Here is a 20,219-nt window from a genome sequence, read left to right as displayed (position 1 = left end):
ACACAAGGTAACACATGTTTTCTGTGAACCTGCATTGCCAAAACAGACTATTTTATTTGTTTAACATTGACAGTCTTAAAGAAGCTGGATTTGTGAGCAGTTATTTTTGTAAAACTAAGGTTGTGATTTAAAAACATACAGGGAAAGATTTTCGAAATGTTAAAACAAGTAGTAACACGCTAAACAGGTGGCAGTTGCAGCAAATGACAGAGATGGAAGCACAATGGGTTTCAAACAAATTCCTCCAATGACCATTTATAAATTGCTTTTAGGCAGTAAAAATCACATACACAGTTTCAGCTCCAGAAAGATTTATATTTTAAGGAGCAGCAGTGCATTTTAAGGAAAATGACAAATGCATTGCTCGCTCAGCTCTGCGAGCACCTACTCTGTTGTTCCAGCAGCACAGATCTCCCCCCACTGCAGTCTTTTAGTATGGTTAATTCCTTCAGCTGGTCAAGACTGAGTGCAAATGCCATCAGTCTAAGCAGTTTCAGATGGTATTTTTAAAATATATTTTTAATGTGTTTTTTATGGTAGTTGGAAGTTTCTCCTACATGCATGGTGTCACAAACATGTGCCACCTCTTACAGTGGCTGAGGACAGCACAGCAGTGATAGTCTCCTGGCTTGACAGGGAAGAGAAAAAACTGGCACCCACTGCCTATCAAGAACATTTAAGGCACCTTAGGGGGTCCTTCCTTGAGGTAGTCTCGTAGTACGTGGTTCCTCATGTTCTCTCCCAAACCTGTGTTCATGGGACTGATGCCACCCTCCTCACTGTCAGACAGACAAGGATCCCACCACTAGTCCTGGAAGGTGCTAACGTATCTGTCAGGAAGCAGGTCTGTGAGGTACAGAAAGCTCTCTAGGTCATCGACGATTCCTTTTGATTCATTTAGAGGTTAGGTTCAAACCGCAAAATAGTCTTTTTAAAAGCAGAAGTAGAAAAAAATCCATTTAAGTAAAGCACATTGACATTTATCTGTAATGTAGCTGATGCACAGCTAGCCTGGGAAGCAAAACTTGCCCTGCATTAACACTTCGTGTACACTTTTCTTCCAATACAGAAATTGCAATCCCGGTTCCCGAAGGGGCTTTCCTTTCTATAGCTTCCTTTGATGACACAATATTTATCTTCAAAGCTGAAATTACCTACAAACACAACATGTAGTGGCCAAAAGGCACTTAGCATCTCCCTAGACACTGCAGCCTCAGCCTCCCCAATGATCTCCGTGAACTGCACAGCCTTGTCCAGCCCAGCAAATGCCTTGGCCCCGCTGCCTGACACTCATCATCGCTGGCACGTGGAAAGCACTTACTTGGTTTGGACTGAAATAAGCTTCCAAAACTAAAACGGTTTATTTTTGTTAACAACTAACATCCTGACTGCCATGTGTGTAGCTTGGTGATTTCCTTAACTACTGCTTTCCTGCCGCTCCATCCCAGTTGAGCACAAACACAAACATGTATTTGCAGAGCTCCAAATCTGCCACAAGACAAAAGTTTATGTCCTTGCAAAATAAAAGCCAATTCCAGAAACTCACATTTGATTTTTTTTTAAATGTATTTTTATTGATACAAACTGCAACTTCACCAGCAAGATTCATGCTTTGGATAAATCATTTTTATTTTTTATTTTTTTTAGTTTTCCTAAATCAGCAGGAAACATAGATTTTAAATTCAAAACGTTCAAAGCCAAGTGCCTGAGACAAAGTATACCAATAAGCCAGAGATGAAGTATGGCCCACCACCTGGAAAAAGAAATCAGCAATTTCCTAAGGCCCATTTTGTTCTCACCTGCATTTCACAAGCAGGAAAGCTAACATTTAGATGAGGTAGTTAAATATACACAGTCCCTCACTAGCACACATAGAGGTGTGCATAGTTCTTCAGATGAGGTCTGAATGGTTGTGATAACACCTTTAAGGTTTCAACTACTCACAGAAAACAAAAAAAGTAAAAATGAAGAATGATTAATAAAAGCAGTAAGTCAGTCACCTAATTCATAAGCTGGTCCAAGCAGTAAAAACCTGATCCAAAGTGCACTGGAATCAGACCATCTCAGACCAAAGCTGAGTGGATAGTAAGATTTAGGGGGAAAATGGACAAAAACTAAACAATTTTTGGCTTTAAATGTAACTTCTCACAATTCAAGGCAGCAGGGTTTTTTTGATTTTTTTTTTTTTTTAAGAGAAGTTCCCCTGAAGGCACATTTTTCTGCTTATGAAAGGAGGAATGAAAGCTTAAATTACTTATTCTGATTGAAACTATGAAGTGTTTTCCAAACAACAAACAATAAATTGTTTCCTGAGACAGTAAGTTGCTAGCAAGGGAAAGAGAGGAGGAGGAGACATGAGCTGATTAAGACAGACAATGGCTGTTAATTTGGCTGTTCACAGCCCACTGCATGAATATCCCCACGTCCTTCTCCACTCAACATATAAGAGTTTATCCCAGAACTGGCACTCAGAACAGTCAGTGGGAGCAGTTGGACAAGGCTCTTGCTTGCCCAGTTTCAAACCATCTGTAATTCCCAAATTTATGTCTACCTTTGTAAATTCCATTCCTTGCCTTTCAGTTAACTATTACTATGCATTAATTAACACATACAGGTACAATGGTGTTTTTAAGAACTTGACTGTAACTCATTTTTTTCATAAACATTTAATTTGTCAAAATTAAATTGATGAAAAATTCAAGGCCACAATGTCATTGCAAAGTACACAAGAGACTGGCATACATTTACATCACAGTACCAAAAAAAAAAAAAAAAAAAAAAAGGGACTTACTGGAACAGAGATTACCAAAAGCTTTCAAGCCAACAGGTTTCAAGCAAGTTTTCAAGCAAGTTCTTACATAGCTCTTCCTCTTCCCTCTGTTGTCCTCTCATATTGCTCTCCATATTCTCTGAAGTAATCACCTTGCTCAAGACAGAGCGTGAAAAGTTCAGATTCAGCAAACCTGAATATAAACACTGCTTTTAACACATTAGAGCAAGATGAGGGAATGCCAGGAACTCTGTTGGGAAGAGAAGATGCACAAGAGTGTATGCAAATATAAAATTTCAGTGTTGGGTTTGGTTTGTTCCCAAAGGGTGAGAGGAGACTAGAAACAGAAAAGGCCACCTGGTGTCTTCAGAAAATACTCAACCATCAGGCACATCATCAAAGCTGAGAAAACTTTTCAACAGAGTTGGAATTTTAAGAGCCTAGGGACAACAAGCCTTGCCCGAGTCTTTCTGAAATGGCGTTGTCCTTTAAACCGCAAAGCCTTTCTGAAGAAGGGCTCCAGTGTGAATGAAGCCAAAGCTGGAAAACGAGGGGACTGCCCCAGCCATTTATTAATGTCAAATATGCTGTCTCATGAATCAGGGCAGTTTGTCTGTTTTGGAAGCCTTACAGAAAGCCCATTGCACCTGGCTTGTTGAGCTCAGCATCATGCTTTAGGCTGCTCCAAGAGGATAGCTGCATTCTGTGTTTTGAATAGTTTGTCCTGCAAACATTTTTTTTTTTTTTTAAAAAAAAAAAAAAAGCTTTTATTGAATAGCCATCAGCAAACAGATCATGCAGAATTTGAACAATACACAGAATGGGGGGGAGGGGGAAACCCACACAAGGCACAGCCCCAATTATTTGTCACTTCATAAGATCTGGCCAGCACAAGTGTCACATTTGATCTTCAAGAGAATAGCTTCAAAAGCTTCCTGATTTGAAAAAAGCTAAATGCTTGTGGGGGACACACATACAAAATACACAAAGTTTATTCTTTGGCAACTGTTATCACAGTGGCAGATATTCCAGGATTAGGATGAACTGCAAAGGAAGAAATAAAACCCTGATACAGACTGTGCAGGCTCAGCCAGTTAACGGCAGAGGGAGTCTGGGCCCAGCCCTGACCATTCAACACAGCACAGAATGGAAAAAGTCACCAAAGGCAGCTTTGATTAGTAAGCTGCCAGAAAATTAAAATGTTTCTTTTCCAGCACTGATTCCAAAGGGTAGGGGCTGTTCAGTTTCTTTACAAACTGCGCAGCCAGTTTTCATCCATGCCTTCGCTACCTCTCCAGCAAACATCACAGCAAGATATGACTTCTGTTCCCTCGTTCTCTCTGTGCCCCTGCCATGACAATTTACACCAGCAGAGGATGTCCAAAATTCAATACCACTGAATGCAGCGGGAGTTCGACCATCAGTGTAAACAGCACTGCCATTTAATCCATTGTATACACCAGCAGTCAGGACAGTAACCTAGCAAGCAAGGAAGGCATCAAGCCTAGAAGAGGCACTCTACCCTAAGATACAACATTTGGGAAGAGCAGAAGAGGAAAGCAAGGCACAGCAGGCAGCTCAATCCATGCGCTTTATCCACTACAGGTTGTTCTCTGATAACGCCCTCCCATCTGTCTACTGCCTGCTTCTCCCATGGGCACAAGCAATGGCCAGCGCTGCAGCACAGATGAGGAAGCGGGAGTGAAATGTTTGGAGTGTCTGCGATAAGGCCTGGCCCTGCCCCCAGCAAAGCCAGCAGAGGTATAAAGGCCACAGTTGTCACAGTACCACTTCAGTGCTCACGCCTGGCCTTTTCAATCCACTGCTTCATGTAGTGGACTTCCAAGACCCGAGCTTGCTTCACAGATTTGGGGTCACAAGGGTTGTGGCTGCGCAGGTCCAGGTGATGAGCTCCATCTGGGATCATGACAGCCACAAGGGAATCGCTGATGTTCTGGGTCACCCCACCTGCAGACCATGGATCCAGGCCACCGTTGCTGTAAGGAAACCATGCTTTATTAGGGTATATTTGCACAGAAGTCAGCAATCCATCCACGCTGACTTTCAACCATACATACTAACAGGAACAGACCTCAGCCTTGCCTCCAAGCCCCCTGCCCACCTCTCTTCAGAGAGGCCCTCTTGCCAGTTACACAGCTATGAGTAGCTTGAACAAGGCTATGCTGCCATCACCAGTCATCTGCTGATTCCAGTAATAACCTCTAATAGTGTCACAGCCTCTGGAGATATACACCTACAGCTACCAATCTTTGTTATGAAAAGATCCAGGTCCCCTGCAGGAAGACATGCTCAGTTCCCAAATCAAAGCTTTTTGCTTTCCTTCTTCACAGTCTGCCGTAAGCTAATAACCAACCCTTCAGAGCAGAATTTTCAACTTTCAGGAAGTTCTACCTTTTGTTCTCAGCTAGGTACCAAACTCTTTCTATAGAGAAATTCTTGGACCTTTCATTACTCACTTTATTGCTAATAACCAAATTACTATATAACATTTATCCCACAAAATTCTGTCTCCAACAACTTTCTCTGTGACAGAAAGAATCTGATGCAATTTACTCCTCATCCCCAGGTCCATGAAAGCATTTCTGGCCATTTCTGGCAGGGAAGACCTGGTTCCATATGGTGCCTGTTCTACGGAGCAAGCCAATGGCTGAACTGGGAATAGATTTGCATCTTTTTTTTTCCCCCTACCTCTGGGCTTAACCCAGTAATCCCTACCACCTCTTATTTTCCTTTATTTCAATGTTCTTCCTCATGTGCAGCCCATCTTTCTGCACAAAGAAAGCAACTTATGTGTACTTACAAAACTATACACAAACCTAGATCGGTTCCTCGCATAACACACTGACCTGCTCACACAAGGAAACATTAAGTATAGGCTACTGTATGCCAGTTCCCAGAAGGATTTAAGAAATCAAAACACCCTGGGACACAGCTATACACAGCTAGAAAAACACTACAGTGGTAGCACTGCAAATCACAGACAAAACAAGTGAAAAGTGTTTGTAGAAATACTAAGTAAAAGTCTGAGTCTAATAGTTCGTTTGCTTCTCCAATGAAGCAAACAAGAAGCTTGAATCTTCATAGGTCTTATTTTTCAGTGGTTCTAAATATGGCTGCAAGTAAGAGAAACATTTTGTAACTGCAAAACAAGAAGCATACACAGCTGCCCAATAACTATAAAGCATTTGATTTAAAAGGTTGTCTGAATCAGCAGAGCACCTTGGCAACAGGGGGATGAGTTGCTGAGAGACCCAAGATGTGCATGGACTTGGATCTTTTGGTCCCAGTCATGTGGAAACTGAGCATGCTGCAAGAAAACAATCTCTGGCTTTTTTAGGAGCTGCTGGCTGCATCCTCTGCAGCTCCTGCCAAACGATGGCTACAGAGGCACTGACGCACTTTGAAAAGTGATACTTGCTGAGGGGAGGGGGAATGCAGGGCTCACCCCAGCGTCATCCTGAGGCTTGAAGTGTTACAGGACAAGGTAATTCAGTACCAACTGGAATGGATTATTTATATGTTAAAGTTAAAAATGCAAGTGAGTAATCAGTTGCCCATCTCACAAGACAGAAGTTTCCTGATGTATTCAGAAGTAGAAAAAGAATTCAACATTTCCTTTCTAGCAGTGGTCAGGCAAGAACAGCTTCAGAATGATACATTTCAATGCAAAATATCAGCACACCGGTCCTGTTTTCAATTCATCATACTTTCCTGAGAGCATAAACAGGGTCCCACATATCCCCCAGCAAGAAGTCTCCTTTATGATCATCTCTTTAGAGCCTCCTCAGCCCTCCAGCTCTACCCAGCACCAGAGAGGTATTGCACAATCAGCACTGTTTGTGCATTTCTTTAATTTGTACATCCACCATGGTTCTGTTTTCTGAACTTTTCTCACCTTTGTCTTCAGCCAGACATTGTTTTGCCTTTTTTTTTTTTTTTTCTGATTTTTCCCCTCAAAAAAGTGCTTCTTCTGCAAACAGCTCTAGCATCTCTCAAAACAGAGACCTCACTTTCTGCCTTTCTCTCTCCAGTACAGAACTGGATAGGTGGGCATCTCAATTTCAACGTCTACAAGCCCAAGTATGATCTGCAGATTGAAAAAAAATTAGTTTTTAGACTGTACATAAGTTTGTACTGTTTGATAAAAGTTGGGGTGTTTCTGAATGCAAGGTACAAGAAATGCAAGCCCAGTTCATCTAAATACATTCAACCTGTCACTTTCCAAGGCTATAGCACAGAAAATTTTCTAAACCTCCCTAAAAGAAAGTCTGTTTCTACCAGAGTTTGTGATCTCAAATCAAATTCCCATTCACACCTGGGCCAATTTTGACTACCACTGGTTATTAATGAGATGCTACCAACTGCTCCAAGCTCTCTGCCACTACAAGCACAGAGGGCATTAAAGCGTCATTTCCCCTGCTCTGCAGCATTTCCACACCAAGCATGTGCCGCTAAGAGCATCAGGAGTAGAAGCTGCTGGAGAAGAAATGGGAGTTCTGAAAATCCCATCTCCTCAAACCAATGTTTTAATAAAAATGTTCTGCCCAGGATAGGCAAGCAGTATTTGTCTACAGCTTAATTAAGCACTCACATGCTAAGAAAAGCTCAGTAAGGTGTCTCCAAGAAGGTACTGAAGAGGTGCAATACCTAGACCTCACCACGGGTCTGCAGAGAGATGCACTGCTCCTGGAGGGAGGAACAGCAACAAGAGCTGGAGTATCCTAAGCAAATGCCACTGCAGATAAATCCACCCCGGAGTGGTTCTGTTGAGATGCAGTATTCTTCCCTTCCTGTGTTAAACTGCTGTGCAGCAAGTTCCTCAACATTAATGCAATGCTTTTTACCCCACAAGGAGGCTCATCCTCTAGTAGACATAGGGTGTTTTTTTTTGCCTTTTTTTTTTTTTGGTAAAGCACTCTGTGGTGTTTTGGGATAAAAGGCTCTTATATAAAATGTACTGTGCTGACAATGTATTTGGTTGAAGAGAAACAACCCAGCTTGAGATCCAAAGCTTTGTGTGTACAGCACTACTTTTTCATTCAGTTGGTTGTTTTCAAACTTCTCTCATTTCAACTTCCTTTGGCTAGCATAAATTCTTAACCACTAAATTTGTTTGCTTGTCTATCGCTTACAAAGCCAATTTCTGCTGTACAGATCTGTAAAGCCTAGGAAATAAACACTGCAAAAGTTAAATTAGTTAAAAATAAAGAAAAATGACCTAAAGAGAAATTCTACCCTTTTTGGCAATTTTTTTCCTCACTCTAGAGAATATATCCTGCTGGTACACAGTAACAGTAAGAATCAAATGAGAGGAAAGCAACAGGCTTTTGGAGCCAGACAGACCAACATTAACAGATCCGGAGAATAATCCCTAATTCCACTGAGGACTCTTACTTTAAAATACACAGCTGTTTACCAAGTCCAACAGACTAATTCTGATTTTCTTTTTATGTGTTTTTCTCTGAAAAGGCTTTGCACAATGTGAGGCAGAACACAGAGAAATATATCCAGGAGCTGCCTGCCATGGGCAATCAGTACAGCGTCAGAACTCCTGAGGGCACAGGCTTTGACTGCGTTTATTAAAAGTCTCTCTAGCACATAACAGCATCACAAACAGCCAGTCTTAAGCTGTTCAAAATAAGCATCACCTCACAGCAGACGTATAACTGTATAAACCTTCCACTATAGAAAGCTGAGCAGAGTTTAACCTTAAAATAAGTAATGGTTTTGAGTAGACAGAAAACAGCATTGACTAGTTTTTGTACTAGACAAACATTTAATTTACATTTTGTCCATATAAAAACATTTTCAGACTTTCAGACAAACTTGAAGTCAAAGAGAAAGGGGAACATCACACCAGCCTTCCACAAGGCTATCACCCACAGCAACAATTTCAGTGACCAAGATCCTGTGTTATAGCTAGAGCTTGATTAGACTTTCCTTTTATGTGGAAGAGACAGTGCTTTGGCTTCTTAAAAGCTAGACAGATTTACCAGCATGGGAAACCTGGACTTTGGCCACAAGATAAGAAGAAATCAACAGGGGAAGAAAATTACATTTGGCAGAATCCCAGCCCAGACTCTTCTTTTAGAGTTCCCCAGGCAGTGACAGAACAGTTGGCTTCTTCAGCCACTGTAGATCAACCATTTTACTCTCAAGAGCAATACAAAGCACTCCCATCATTTATTCAGCTGGGAGGCTAGAGACAGATCCTTTTGCTACTCAGTAAGTGGGGGGAGGAATGGGTTAAAAGTACCCAAATATGGCAAATTCCAAAATAGTAGAAATGAAAGTTTGTCAGGTCCCCCAGAATTGCCACCACTGTACCTTCCTAAGGTGAGGGGGACTGACACCCCTACATTCCTGCAACTATAAAGCAGTAGTCTTGATGGATTTTGTGTGCATTAGCTCCGGTGGATAATGGAGCTGAAGTTACTTTAGTACACAGCAATGTGAGTTGTAAAGAAGCTACGTCACAGATCTGTGGATTGGAAGAAATCCCACCCCCACCATCCCAGCTAAGGTTAGTTTAACAGTAGGAAATTCCACCCTGTTTGCCACAACAGTGTTAACAGATATACTTGTGGTATTAATGTGTTGGCAGGACAAACAGTTGAAACTAAATGGTCATTTTTGCTTCGGGACACTGCAAGGGGGATTTATTATTTCATCTATAATGGCTTTGCATTGATTCCCAAAATGGGATCTTCTTGTGCTGCCCATGCCTACCAAGGTGGTAACTCTAAAACAGTATCACATTACTCAAGAATTACTCAAATTACTCAAACTATTCAGACACAAGAAGTGGGAACTGTTAAAGAAACCATGATTGCTTCTAATAGTCCTATTTTGCCTGTTCAAAAATCAGCACTTGGGGGGGATGATTGCAGACTACAGAGAATTGAACGAAGTCACTCCCTCCACTTGCAGTTACGGTCTCCAGACACGATTACTCTCATAGACAAAATTAGTGAAAATTTACAGCCCTGGAATGTGGTGATAGATCTTGCTAATGCTTTCTTTTCAATAGCCATTGCTTCACAAAGCCAAGACCAGTTTGCCCTTACCTGGTAACAAAAGCAATATACTTTTCAAATATTGCCTCAGGGATATAAACACAGTCTCTATTTGCCACCAAATGATAGCAGGTGATATAGAGCCATGGTAAGGTACCATTGTTACTTATCATTATGTTAATCTGTTGATTACTGCAGCGTAACTACAAGGAATTAAAGTCCTGCTGGCCACACTTTCTGGTACCAGCCAGAATGCTGCTGCACCTGAGCACACTGCTGGCTCCTACTCAGCTGGCCATCAGCTACTACCCCCAGGTCCATTCCCAAAGGGCAGCTTTCCAGCCACCACTCCTCCCCCAGCCTCTGGTGCTGCATGTGGTTGTTGTGCCTCTAGTGCAGGACCCAGCACTTGGCCTTCTTCAACCTCATACAGTTGGCCTCAGCCCATCAATCCAGCCTATCCAGATCCCCCTGCAGAGCCCTCCTACCCTGAAGTAGATCCACACTTGCACCTCTTCTGCTCCCTGTCAATATCTATCAGCTCAGGGGGCTGAGTACCCAGAGAACTGGTCTTGCTGCTAAAGACTGAGGCAAGGAAGGCATTAAGTACCTCAGCCTTTTTCTTATCTCTTGTCACTATATATCCCCCCACATCCAATAGAGGATGCAGTTTCTCCATAGTCAGACATCTGGTAAGTTAAAGTCCTCCATGAGAACAAGGGCTAGCTATTGTGAAACTTCTCGCAGCTGTTGTAGAATGTTTTGTCTGCCTCTTTGGCCTGGTTAGGTGGCCTATAACAGACACCCACCAGGACATCTGCCTCACTGGCCTTCCCCCCGATTCTTACCCATAAACATTCAACCCTGTCATCACCATTATTACTCTCAAGGCAATCCAAACACTCCCAAACATCCAGTGCTACCTGGCGCAGTAGCACAACAGCATCCAGTTCCTTCTGTTTGTTGCCCATGCTTCGTGCATTGGTGTAGATGCACTTGAGCTGGGCTTACAACCCCAGCACCTCTTGGAAGGGGTGTGTGTGGAAGCCCTAATTCCTACAGAACCATTCTCAGGCACTTGTGATTTCTAACCCATCAATACCCCTTGTCTTTGCTGTGACATGGCTCTCCATCTCCTGTCTCCACTGGGAAAGGGGACCAAAGGACTTTGCTAGCACACTGTCCCACAAACATTGGTGTGTCACCCACCAGGTTTGTTTCTAGCAAGTCTGGATTTATCTCATTTTCCCCCTTCAAATCTCCCCTCTTTCTTCCCTCTTGGAGACAGGTCTATCCCATCTGCTGTCAGCAGGCCTGGTATCATGTAGAATGACCCATTGTCAAAAAACCCAAGTTCTGACAGTGACATCAGGCCTGGAACTAGGTATTGGTCTTCTGGCTCTTCCTGTTTCTCTCCTCATCACTTACTATAACTGGAGGAATGGAGGAGAACACTACTTGTGCTCCTGATCCCTTAAACCAGTTATATGAGGGCAACAGGGCCTTGGGACTCCATGTTGGAACTTCATTGCTACCTACCCAAAAAAACGGTAACAGATGGGCCTGCACCAGGGTAGGAAGCTTTCTCTTCATATCGTTAACCCCAGGGAGGCAGCAGAATTCCCTGTGAAGTGTGTTCAACCTGCATATCAGGCCTTCTGTTCCCTTCAGAAGGGAGTCTCCTATGACAACGACCTGTCTTTTTTAATTTGCTGAAGCTGTTTAACCTTTATGAGGCCTCCAAGCCTAGATGAACTGTCATCCTCAGTATTGTTCAGTTCCACTTACAGAGTCTCATACCTATTGCACATTGGCACCTGGGAAGGCAGGATAGTCACTGAGATGTGCCTGCTGCCCTGGGCAGGAACTTGTCACCATTGCCCCTTACCTTTTAGGTCACTGTGGTCAGCCATTTGTTTTCTTCAAGGTTTCCCTTTTTTTCCCCAGCTTTGGGACTACACTGGTCTTTTGGGCCTGCCTCAGGGAGTGAAGGAAGTGATTCTAGTAGTCTCTCCTTCTCATGCTCCCTGATACTCCCCATCTTACCTCCTCCCAGAGCTGTCACTAAGCAGAGAAGTATCTCAGTGTACCTTCCATGTTTGGAAAGGTAACAAAAATAAATTTACTCTTCACATTTTAGCCATAGGTCTGTGGTTGTTCCTGCTGCCTGCACCGACCCACACAGTTAGTACTGACAGCCCAAACTGGAGGAAGACAACTCTGAAACAAGGCTCACCTGAAAATGATGTTGCTGTGTGAGCTGATGTTCTTCCCTCCGTACATAGAAAGAACCCAAGAGGGGCGAGGTCTCACTCCCCATAACCTGAAGCATTCTTCTGAAAGTGCATCAAAGTCCCATTTCTGAGGTTCAAACATGTCATTGACACCATCTGTACACATGGGCATCACCATCTCGGTGCAAACCTGGAAGAGAGCAGGGCAACAAGATGCGTCCATGAGACTGTCCCTTAACTATGTGTGTAGCATTTAAAAAGCATAAACAACATGATTGGTAATTAGGGAACTATCACAACACAGGTATCAAGCAAAAGCTTCATCTTCCATGCAAGAACCATTTCCTGACCTTAGCAATACTAGAGAGGAAGAACAAAAAGTTGTAGCCTGGAAGCCACATAGATTAATTGCCATGGTGGGGATTAACTCAGTCTATTCCTACTTGTGTCTTTCCCTCCAAGCCTTCAGAAGCACGTCATCTGCAACAAGCTGCAGATTGGATGTATTTTTGAGTCCAGCTGCCATATTCTTTGTTACCCACATGGTGTCCCCCCTGCCTATCTCAAAGTAACTTCAGAGCCTGCACATCTGGTGCTGTCTGGAGCACAGGAGAAACAGTAGACAGTAGCCAAGAGCAGATGATGACAGCCTGAACACTGATTTTTATACCTTTTTTCTGGCATCACTAGCTCTTCTCAGCAGAGCAGCTGAACACTAAGTGCTACATGTGCTTGCTTAGTAAATGAGACAGGAAGCGCAGAATGCCCTGGACACCTTAACAAAATTACAGATCCCTGTGGTATGTGAAGGGAAAGGTTGCATCTCAGTGAGCTACAGGATAAATAGCTTTAGTTGAAAGAAATCAGTATCAACATCTCCTGACATATTTGCACAGACAGTGGGCTTGAAGGGTGCAGATCAAGGAGAATAGAAGACTAAAATGCTGCTTCTTCATGTTGACTAGAAAGGGATGTACAGAACTGAAACTCTGCAATCAAAGACAACCTAAACCTCCTGGGAAGGTAGCTTCTCTTTCATGCCTTGCCCTCCTCGCTACAATCATACTTGCCTCAAGCTCTCTATCACCAGGAAATAAGTTGCTTTACTATAGTAGTACTTATTTCCTCCCCTCCACCCCCATGTTTTCTACAGAGCAAACATTAGTAGCAATATTTCAACCAGTTACCCTATTTTCCCCAGTGATTGCTTGTTTATAGGACTAACAATAAAAATCATGCATAAGAAAGAGTTCAAGTTCTAAACCAGACAGAAAAAGAGATACAGCTTGTGATTTTGTTTAGAAGACATCTGAAAACATAACTCATCCTTGATGTGTTGAAATGTTATTGTAATCCCATTAATTTTCAGTTCTAAATCCAACCCTTTTTTATTTTCAAAGACCTGGGTTCTGTTTAAAGCAGTGTATAAACAGGCAGAGTCCTTACTGATGCTTGTGCAGCACAGCCCCATCAATTTATATCTGGTCCAACGTATTGACATGGCAATTCCCATCACCTCTAGTCCAAAAAACCTCACTGAGTTACAAATGAAAGGATAGAGCACATACCTGATAGTACCAACCCAACTGACCAAGATTTTTTGTTGCAGTCTCAGACATGTCAAAGCATGAGGCTTTCCCTGAATAATTGTAGTAGACGTTCACTGCCTGGTAAACATTCTGCAGCAACAGTTTGTCAGAGAGACTGGGATCCTTCAAGAACTTGCAAACTTCCTACAATGAAGAGGAGAGATGGGGTCTCAGTCAGCAAGAAATACAGTTAGATACACAACACCTGACAGGACATCAGTTTCATCTTCAAAGTATATCCAAACCACCACCAGAAAGCATCTGTGATGACATACCCTGAGCATTATCATTAAGCCATATTCCATTTGTGCAGTGCATGTAATGCAAGCAAACAAACTTTACGTTTCCCAATTAAAATTCTTGGCTCTTGATACAACCTGTGGCAGTCAACAAACAGCTGATGCACAAGAATGATGCTCATTCCCCTTTTTCAGCCATGTTGGCTATACAGATCCAAAAATACAAGAAAAGAGTTAAAATAAGTGGAAAAGACTTCAACAGTCCAAGCTTTAATCAATCCTCCAAGACAGTCCTCAATTACCTGTACGGGCCAAGCTGGCAGAGGCTGTAAGAAGTCAGCTTTATAGGGATAGTCCACCATAGCCAAGTCTACCCATGTTTCACTCAGCCAGCTTTTCAACATAGAAGCATCCTGAAGATTTTTTAATGGGCTGCACAAATGAAATGTGTTGGAAAGCCATTGTAAACCTGCATCTTTAATATAAAAAAAGTAATGTATTAATAGTAGCACAACTGACCTATGTTAGGTATTTTCACCAGATCAGTTATACTGAGTGAAGTTACCCCACATGCACACAAGCAGAGCAGATCAAAGTTTAGTCAGCATCTTTAAGCAAAGGGAAACATAACCTGAATGGACGTTAAGATAATGTTATCTAAAAAAAAGGGATGTACAAGTCACTTGGCATCTTTTTGACAGGAAACATCAGGGCTCTCTTCTTCCAGAAAAATAAAAGCTTCTAACAAGCTAGCTCAGGAGTCTCCTTGCCTTTGCTGTCATTATATCATCTGATCTAGAACCGATCTAGAACCCCTCCAGTTCAGCTTCTCTGACTTGAATTGGTTAACTCAGCATACCAGGATCTCTGTAGGATGCTGAAGTGGCAAAGGTGTGTTTTTTTGTTTGTTTGTTTTGTTTTTTTTTTGTTTTGTTTTGTTTTGTTTTTTCCCCATAAGCCAGAGACCTCATCTGAAATATTCACCTTAGCACTAAAACTAGTGCTATAAAGACTGTAGCAATTTCCTATACTTGATTGCCTCAGTTGGTTGTTAAGTTCCGTTTGTTTTATTATTTTTAGAAATAAAACATCTGTTCTACTTTGTCAGAAAGGAATACAAACATTGAGGTTCTAGCTTGTTAGATCTCAGGAGTGTTTGACCCTGGATTCCAAGACCTGCCACGTGTGAATAAAGCACATGATCCAACAAAACAGACATTCATAAAATAACACTGAACATAATTAACAGGTTTTATTACTGAGAATATGGTTAAACAAAAACTTATCAGCACCACAAACACATCCATGCGCTACAGTTATGATGCAAACTCACTGATTTTATGAAGTCATAACATAATCCTGAACATTACGACCCTTTAAACATGTATTGGTGAGGTCTCACCTGTTGAGGAAAGGTGGTTAATTGCACTCCAGGAATTCCGGATACTTTCTGAGCAGCCAGTCCCACTCTTCTTGAAATCATTAGTTACTATAGTGAAGTAAGCACCACAGGGAACCAAATCACCAAACTGCCAGATTGGGGCAGAGGCTGCCAGAGCTCTACAAACAGATATAAAACAGATATTTTTTTTGAGAAACATACGCATCCTGAACCCCTGCAAAGTCAATTTCTATCCTCTGGGCAACACTTTCCCTACAGTCACTATTTAAGTAGCATTTATAATTCAGCCAGGTACTCACCCCTTCCTGAACTAATCAATGTTGCAAAATTCTTCTATAGGCCTGTATGCAAAGGCTGTTGAAGGTTACAAGTTTTGGATAGTAGCACAAAGACTCAGTAAATACATTAAGTATAAGTTCAGACAGACATGATTGTTACATGAGAATAATAAAGTAAGCTTTCTCACTAGGCATTGTACTAACTCAACTGAAGACAGCCCTTGCCCACAAGTAACTGCTCTCTAGCAGAGAAAGGTGAGAAAATTACTATTTGTGTTTGCTAGAGAATAACTAAGGCACTCAAGAGATTACACACCTGCATCAAGTCACCAGGAATTCTGGTGACCCTAGAGAAATTAGGGCAAGAGTTAGTGTTCAGAATTATTACTTAAAGATCTTAATACACATCTCTGAAAGTACACAACATTCTGTACCTGCTGGCCTACAGCTATCTTTTTTTTGGTAGATAGTACCTAGTCCCAAATTCAGAGTGACTTACCCTGTCCTCCCAAAAGTGAAAAATTCAAGCTGGTTTGAATTACAGTCCTTATCCCACTAACTCAAGTTCAATGGGATAAGGTTAGCACTTCAGTGCTAACACTTATAGCACTGAAGCAACAAATGCCTGCTGGGTGTTTGAGCAGAACAAGTACACTCACCCAACCACCACATGGGGGTATTTCATCCGAAACCAGGCTGCAAGCATCCCTCCATAAGATCCTCCAATAGCTATGACAGGACTGTAACGGGCTCCTGCAATGGTCTCCTTTAAGTATTCAATTAGTACAGCAAAGTCTGCCAGAGCTTGTTCTGATGTCAGGTAGTTCAGATGCTTGGAATCCTGAGGCAAAGAACACAGGTTACATACAGCATGGGAGCTATATCCAGCAGCAATCTTTCTCCCCCTGAACAGATGTTGAGTTGGAGAGCTGCCTGATAAATTAAACATTTGTTACAGGTGTCCTTTGAAGTGCTAGATTCTAGCTTGTTGTTTGTTCATTTAGAATTAGCAATAAAAATAGGATAGTTGTGTGCTTCTAGCACATCTTACTCAGGCAAGCAGTCATTGCACTGACAAGTATAACAGGTAGAATTATTTTGGTATAGAACATATGTAAAGAAGAAAGTGAAGACGACACTTACACTGAAAGATTCATTTCCAAATGGCAATGATTCTCCATAATATCTGTGTTCAGCAAATACTAACATGGCATTAAGTTCTTCAGCCACATCCCACATAAAACCCTGATTGGGGGAAAACACACATTTAAACATATTGAGTTAATCACTTGCAAAGTCTTTACTTTCAATCTACTGTACCTCAAATCTTATTCTTTGATTAGCAAAATATCACTATCAAAATACAACCAGAAAAGCAGACTGCAGTTTGGTTTTAAAGCATCTTTGCAGAAAGAAAATGTAGAAGACAAACCCTGAGCTAAGGCAAGTGTACCAAAAAATGCTGCAAAGTATTAAGCAACGTTGTTTTGTGAGTATACTTGGGCAATCCTGCCAGAACTCCTATGGAAGGATTAACAAGCTTAATCCACAGGACATCAAAAAACACAACAGGAAAAAAGCATGCATTTGAGTTAGGACTGTATTACACAAAGAAGCAGAAAGAAGTGTTTGGCAATAAACAACCTAGAGCACTGAAACACTTATTTTCAACTAATAAATAATTAGGACAACTTATTATAACTTGTTGACAGAAGCATGTTACCACCCACCAGCTATCACCTGCTGACAAAGCAGTGCGTAAGCAGCCCTCAACTTCCCTCAGGCCCAAGGACATCACCTCTGTTGTGGTAGTGGACTTTGTATTGAAGTGGCTAAAAAAACTGCCCACACACTGGATCCTGCATTTGTCAGGAAAGCAAATTTTTCCTATGGATTTTGTGAGGGAACATGCATCATCTCATCTATCCTTGATGTCTGGCCAGATGAATCTCACTTCATACTTTTCTCAGATAAACACAAAACAGCCATCAAAACCTCTCATTTCATTCATTTCTGAAGTAATGGTATTAATGCAATGGGTCCAAACTTTTACATCCTTCGGTTGAGGCACCACAGAGTGTTTCCCCTAGAAGATTTCTTCACAGCTCAAGGAAGTGTTCCCCTTTGATTTCTGTGGAGTTCAAATAGGATCCCCAAACCCCCTAAAACTTGTCCTATACTTTTTTCAGCTTACTTTCTCCCGTAGCTGTCATAAAGCCATTGCAAACTTCTCTTTAAATAATGTTCTGATATTGTCTTCCTCCTCCTTCCTTATTTTTCCACTAGGCCACTGCTGGAAAAAAGGTCTCTTAATTCAAAAGTCAAGGATCTGTTTCATACATACTGTGTTGTTGCAGAACCACGTGATGTCTCCTTCATTGCCTGTATAGAACAGTATTGGTCCATTGTCTTTCTTCCAGTGCTGATCTGCTATCAGGTACCGCTGCTGGAATGTAAGGTTTTCATCAAAGCCAAAGTGATCAATCTGTCAAAAACAAGGAATAACATCACACTCAGAAAGCTAGAAGTGATCACGGAGTCCACTGTAAGTGCTGACAGTCACTTTGCAGAGGGGAAAAAAATGTTTCAATAAGACAAAAAGTGACAGTAAATTCATTCATATTCTTAGATTCCTAATGCATCAAAATTCTTCAGCCTTATGAGGAAGCCAACAAAAATTACAGGTCTGTACAATGAAGGCAAAATTTAGAGATCAGAACATTTTTATAGTATCATTTCCAACATGATTTCCAAATATATTCAGGAGAACAAACAAATCATAACAGATCAAAGTCTGACTTAATAAAAGTTAACAAGCAAAAACAGTCATTGTCCTGCAGTGTTGAACATCTTAGGAAAATTCATTAATAACCTTACCATTTATTTAAAAAACCTCCCCCTTTCAGGATAAGATTGAATTTTAAAAATATTCCTGTTAGAATGTGTCTTTGCTCGCTTCGGCAGCACATATACTAAAATTGGAACGATACAGAGAAGATTAGCATGGCCCCTGCGCAAGGATGACACGCAAATTCGTGAAGCGTTCCATATTTATTCCAAAAAGACTGTCGTGGTTTAACCCGACCGGCAGCTAAACACCACGCAGCCGTTCGCTCACCCTCCCCCCTCCCTCTCTGGGACGGGGGAGAGAAATGGAAAGTGAAGCCCGTGAGTTGAGATAAAGACAGTTTAATAAGACAGGAAAGAAAATAACAAAAATAATAATAACAATAATAATAATGATGATACAATGGGGATAATACGAAAGTAATAATAGTATGTACAAACAAGTGATGCACAATGCAATTGCTCACCACCCGCTGACCGATGCCCAGCCTAACCCCGAGCAGTCCGGCCCCCTCCCCCCGGCTAGCCACCCCTATATATTGTTTAGCATGACGTCAGATGGTATGGAATACCCCTTTGGCTAGTTTGGGTCACCTGTCCTGGGTGTGTCCCCTCCCAGCTCTTACTGCACCCCCCAGCCTGCCCGTTGGCAGGACAGAGCAAAGGCTGAGATGTCCTTGGCTTAGTATAAGCACTGCTCTGCAACAATTAAAGCATCGGGGTGTTATCAGCACTCTTCTCATTCTAAGCCAAAACACAGCATTCCACCAGCTACTAGGAAGAAAATTAATTCTGTGCTAACTGAAACCAGGACAATTATTCTTAGAAAAGCATTAATCCTCTGCAGATGATGTATAATTGACAGATTTTTCAGATTGTTTTTTCAAGTTCTTCTCCTTTTCTCCTTAGAATTTTCAGTAAGTCACATCACTTCTCCAACTCTCCTTCTTTCTATTACCCTAGAAATACTGGAAGAATATATACACACAACTTGAGACGATAAAGCTAACACTGTGTTTTGACTTAGAAATTTATTCTCAATTCATAAGATCAGTTTTTTCAGTTTTATTCATATTGCTTTGTATGCACTACCCCCCTTGACTCTTCCCCAAGCATTACCTGTACTGGAAAGTTTATCAAAATAGCTTTTACAAGTTAGCTCCCTGCACCAGCAGGTTCTTATTCTGCAACCAAAACACCCACACAAGCTTTTAATCAATAGACTAGCCCCCCCAAGAGCTATGCTGCCTAATTTCCATGTATTCACAAGTCACCACTATTTTTACCCATCAGCTGAAGATGACCTGTACTTCCCCAACTTTGACTTCCATCAGCACAAAGCAGCACCTTTTCCTTTCGTGCTGCTTCCTGCAGATGTCAGGCTGTTGCCATCTGCTGGCTTGAGCATCTCTGCTCACCCAACTGCTTTTACACAGACAACTGCCAAACCTCTCAGATGATCCAGGAACCAGCCTGCCACATTCTGTTTTGAAAATACTTTCAAGTTAAGGTTAAGAAGCAGACCAGGAGCAAATCGAAGCACATGCTGCTAACACAGTGAACTAACTGCTGGGCAGATTTCTCCTGGCAACTCAGGAAAGACAGCCCAACTCCTGACCTGCAGGATCCAGCTAATCCATACCACGTATATACGCATTCTTTGCGACAGAGTGCAGAAACTTAAGATACACACTGCTGCAAAGTCTTACCAAACTCTCTCAAAGCTCACTCAGTCTTGGACCAAAGGATCAGACTTGCTGCTGAAGTGAGAGGGCAGCTGTGCTGTAACTCAGTGAACAGCTGAAGGTCTGTGCATTGTAATC

General features: G+C 41.8%; 1 protein-coding gene across 2 annotated transcripts in view; it reads right to left on the bottom strand.

Annotated features, from left to right (window-relative positions):
• Positions 1-3,524: 3,524 nt before the first annotated feature.
• Positions 3,525-20,219, bottom strand: part of PRCP (prolylcarboxypeptidase) — a 31,157-nt gene continuing 14,462 nt past the window's right edge. For both annotated transcript variants that reach the window (XM_084296423.1, XM_084296424.1), the window contains 8 exons: positions 17,894-18,034; positions 16,693-16,794; positions 16,209-16,390; positions 15,272-15,429; positions 14,172-14,344; positions 13,610-13,774; positions 12,044-12,231; positions 3,525-4,767 (listed from right to left, as the gene is read on the bottom strand). In XM_084296423.1, coding sequence (XP_084152549.1) covers positions 4,563-4,767; positions 12,044-12,231; positions 13,610-13,774; positions 14,172-14,344; positions 15,272-15,429; positions 16,209-16,390; positions 16,693-16,794; positions 17,894-18,034 — 1,314 coding nt within the window. In that variant the 3' untranslated portion in view covers positions 3,525-4,562. The remainder of the gene's footprint in view (positions 4,768-12,043; positions 12,232-13,609; positions 13,775-14,171; positions 14,345-15,271; positions 15,430-16,208; positions 16,391-16,692; positions 16,795-17,893; positions 18,035-20,219) is intronic.

Source organism: Netta rufina, assembly GCF_964035555.1.
Source record: "Netta rufina genome assembly, chromosome: 1".
Classification (NCBI taxonomy): Eukaryota; Metazoa; Chordata; class Aves; order Anseriformes; family Anatidae; genus Netta; species Netta rufina.
This window is presented reverse-complemented; position numbering and strand designations above follow the sequence as displayed.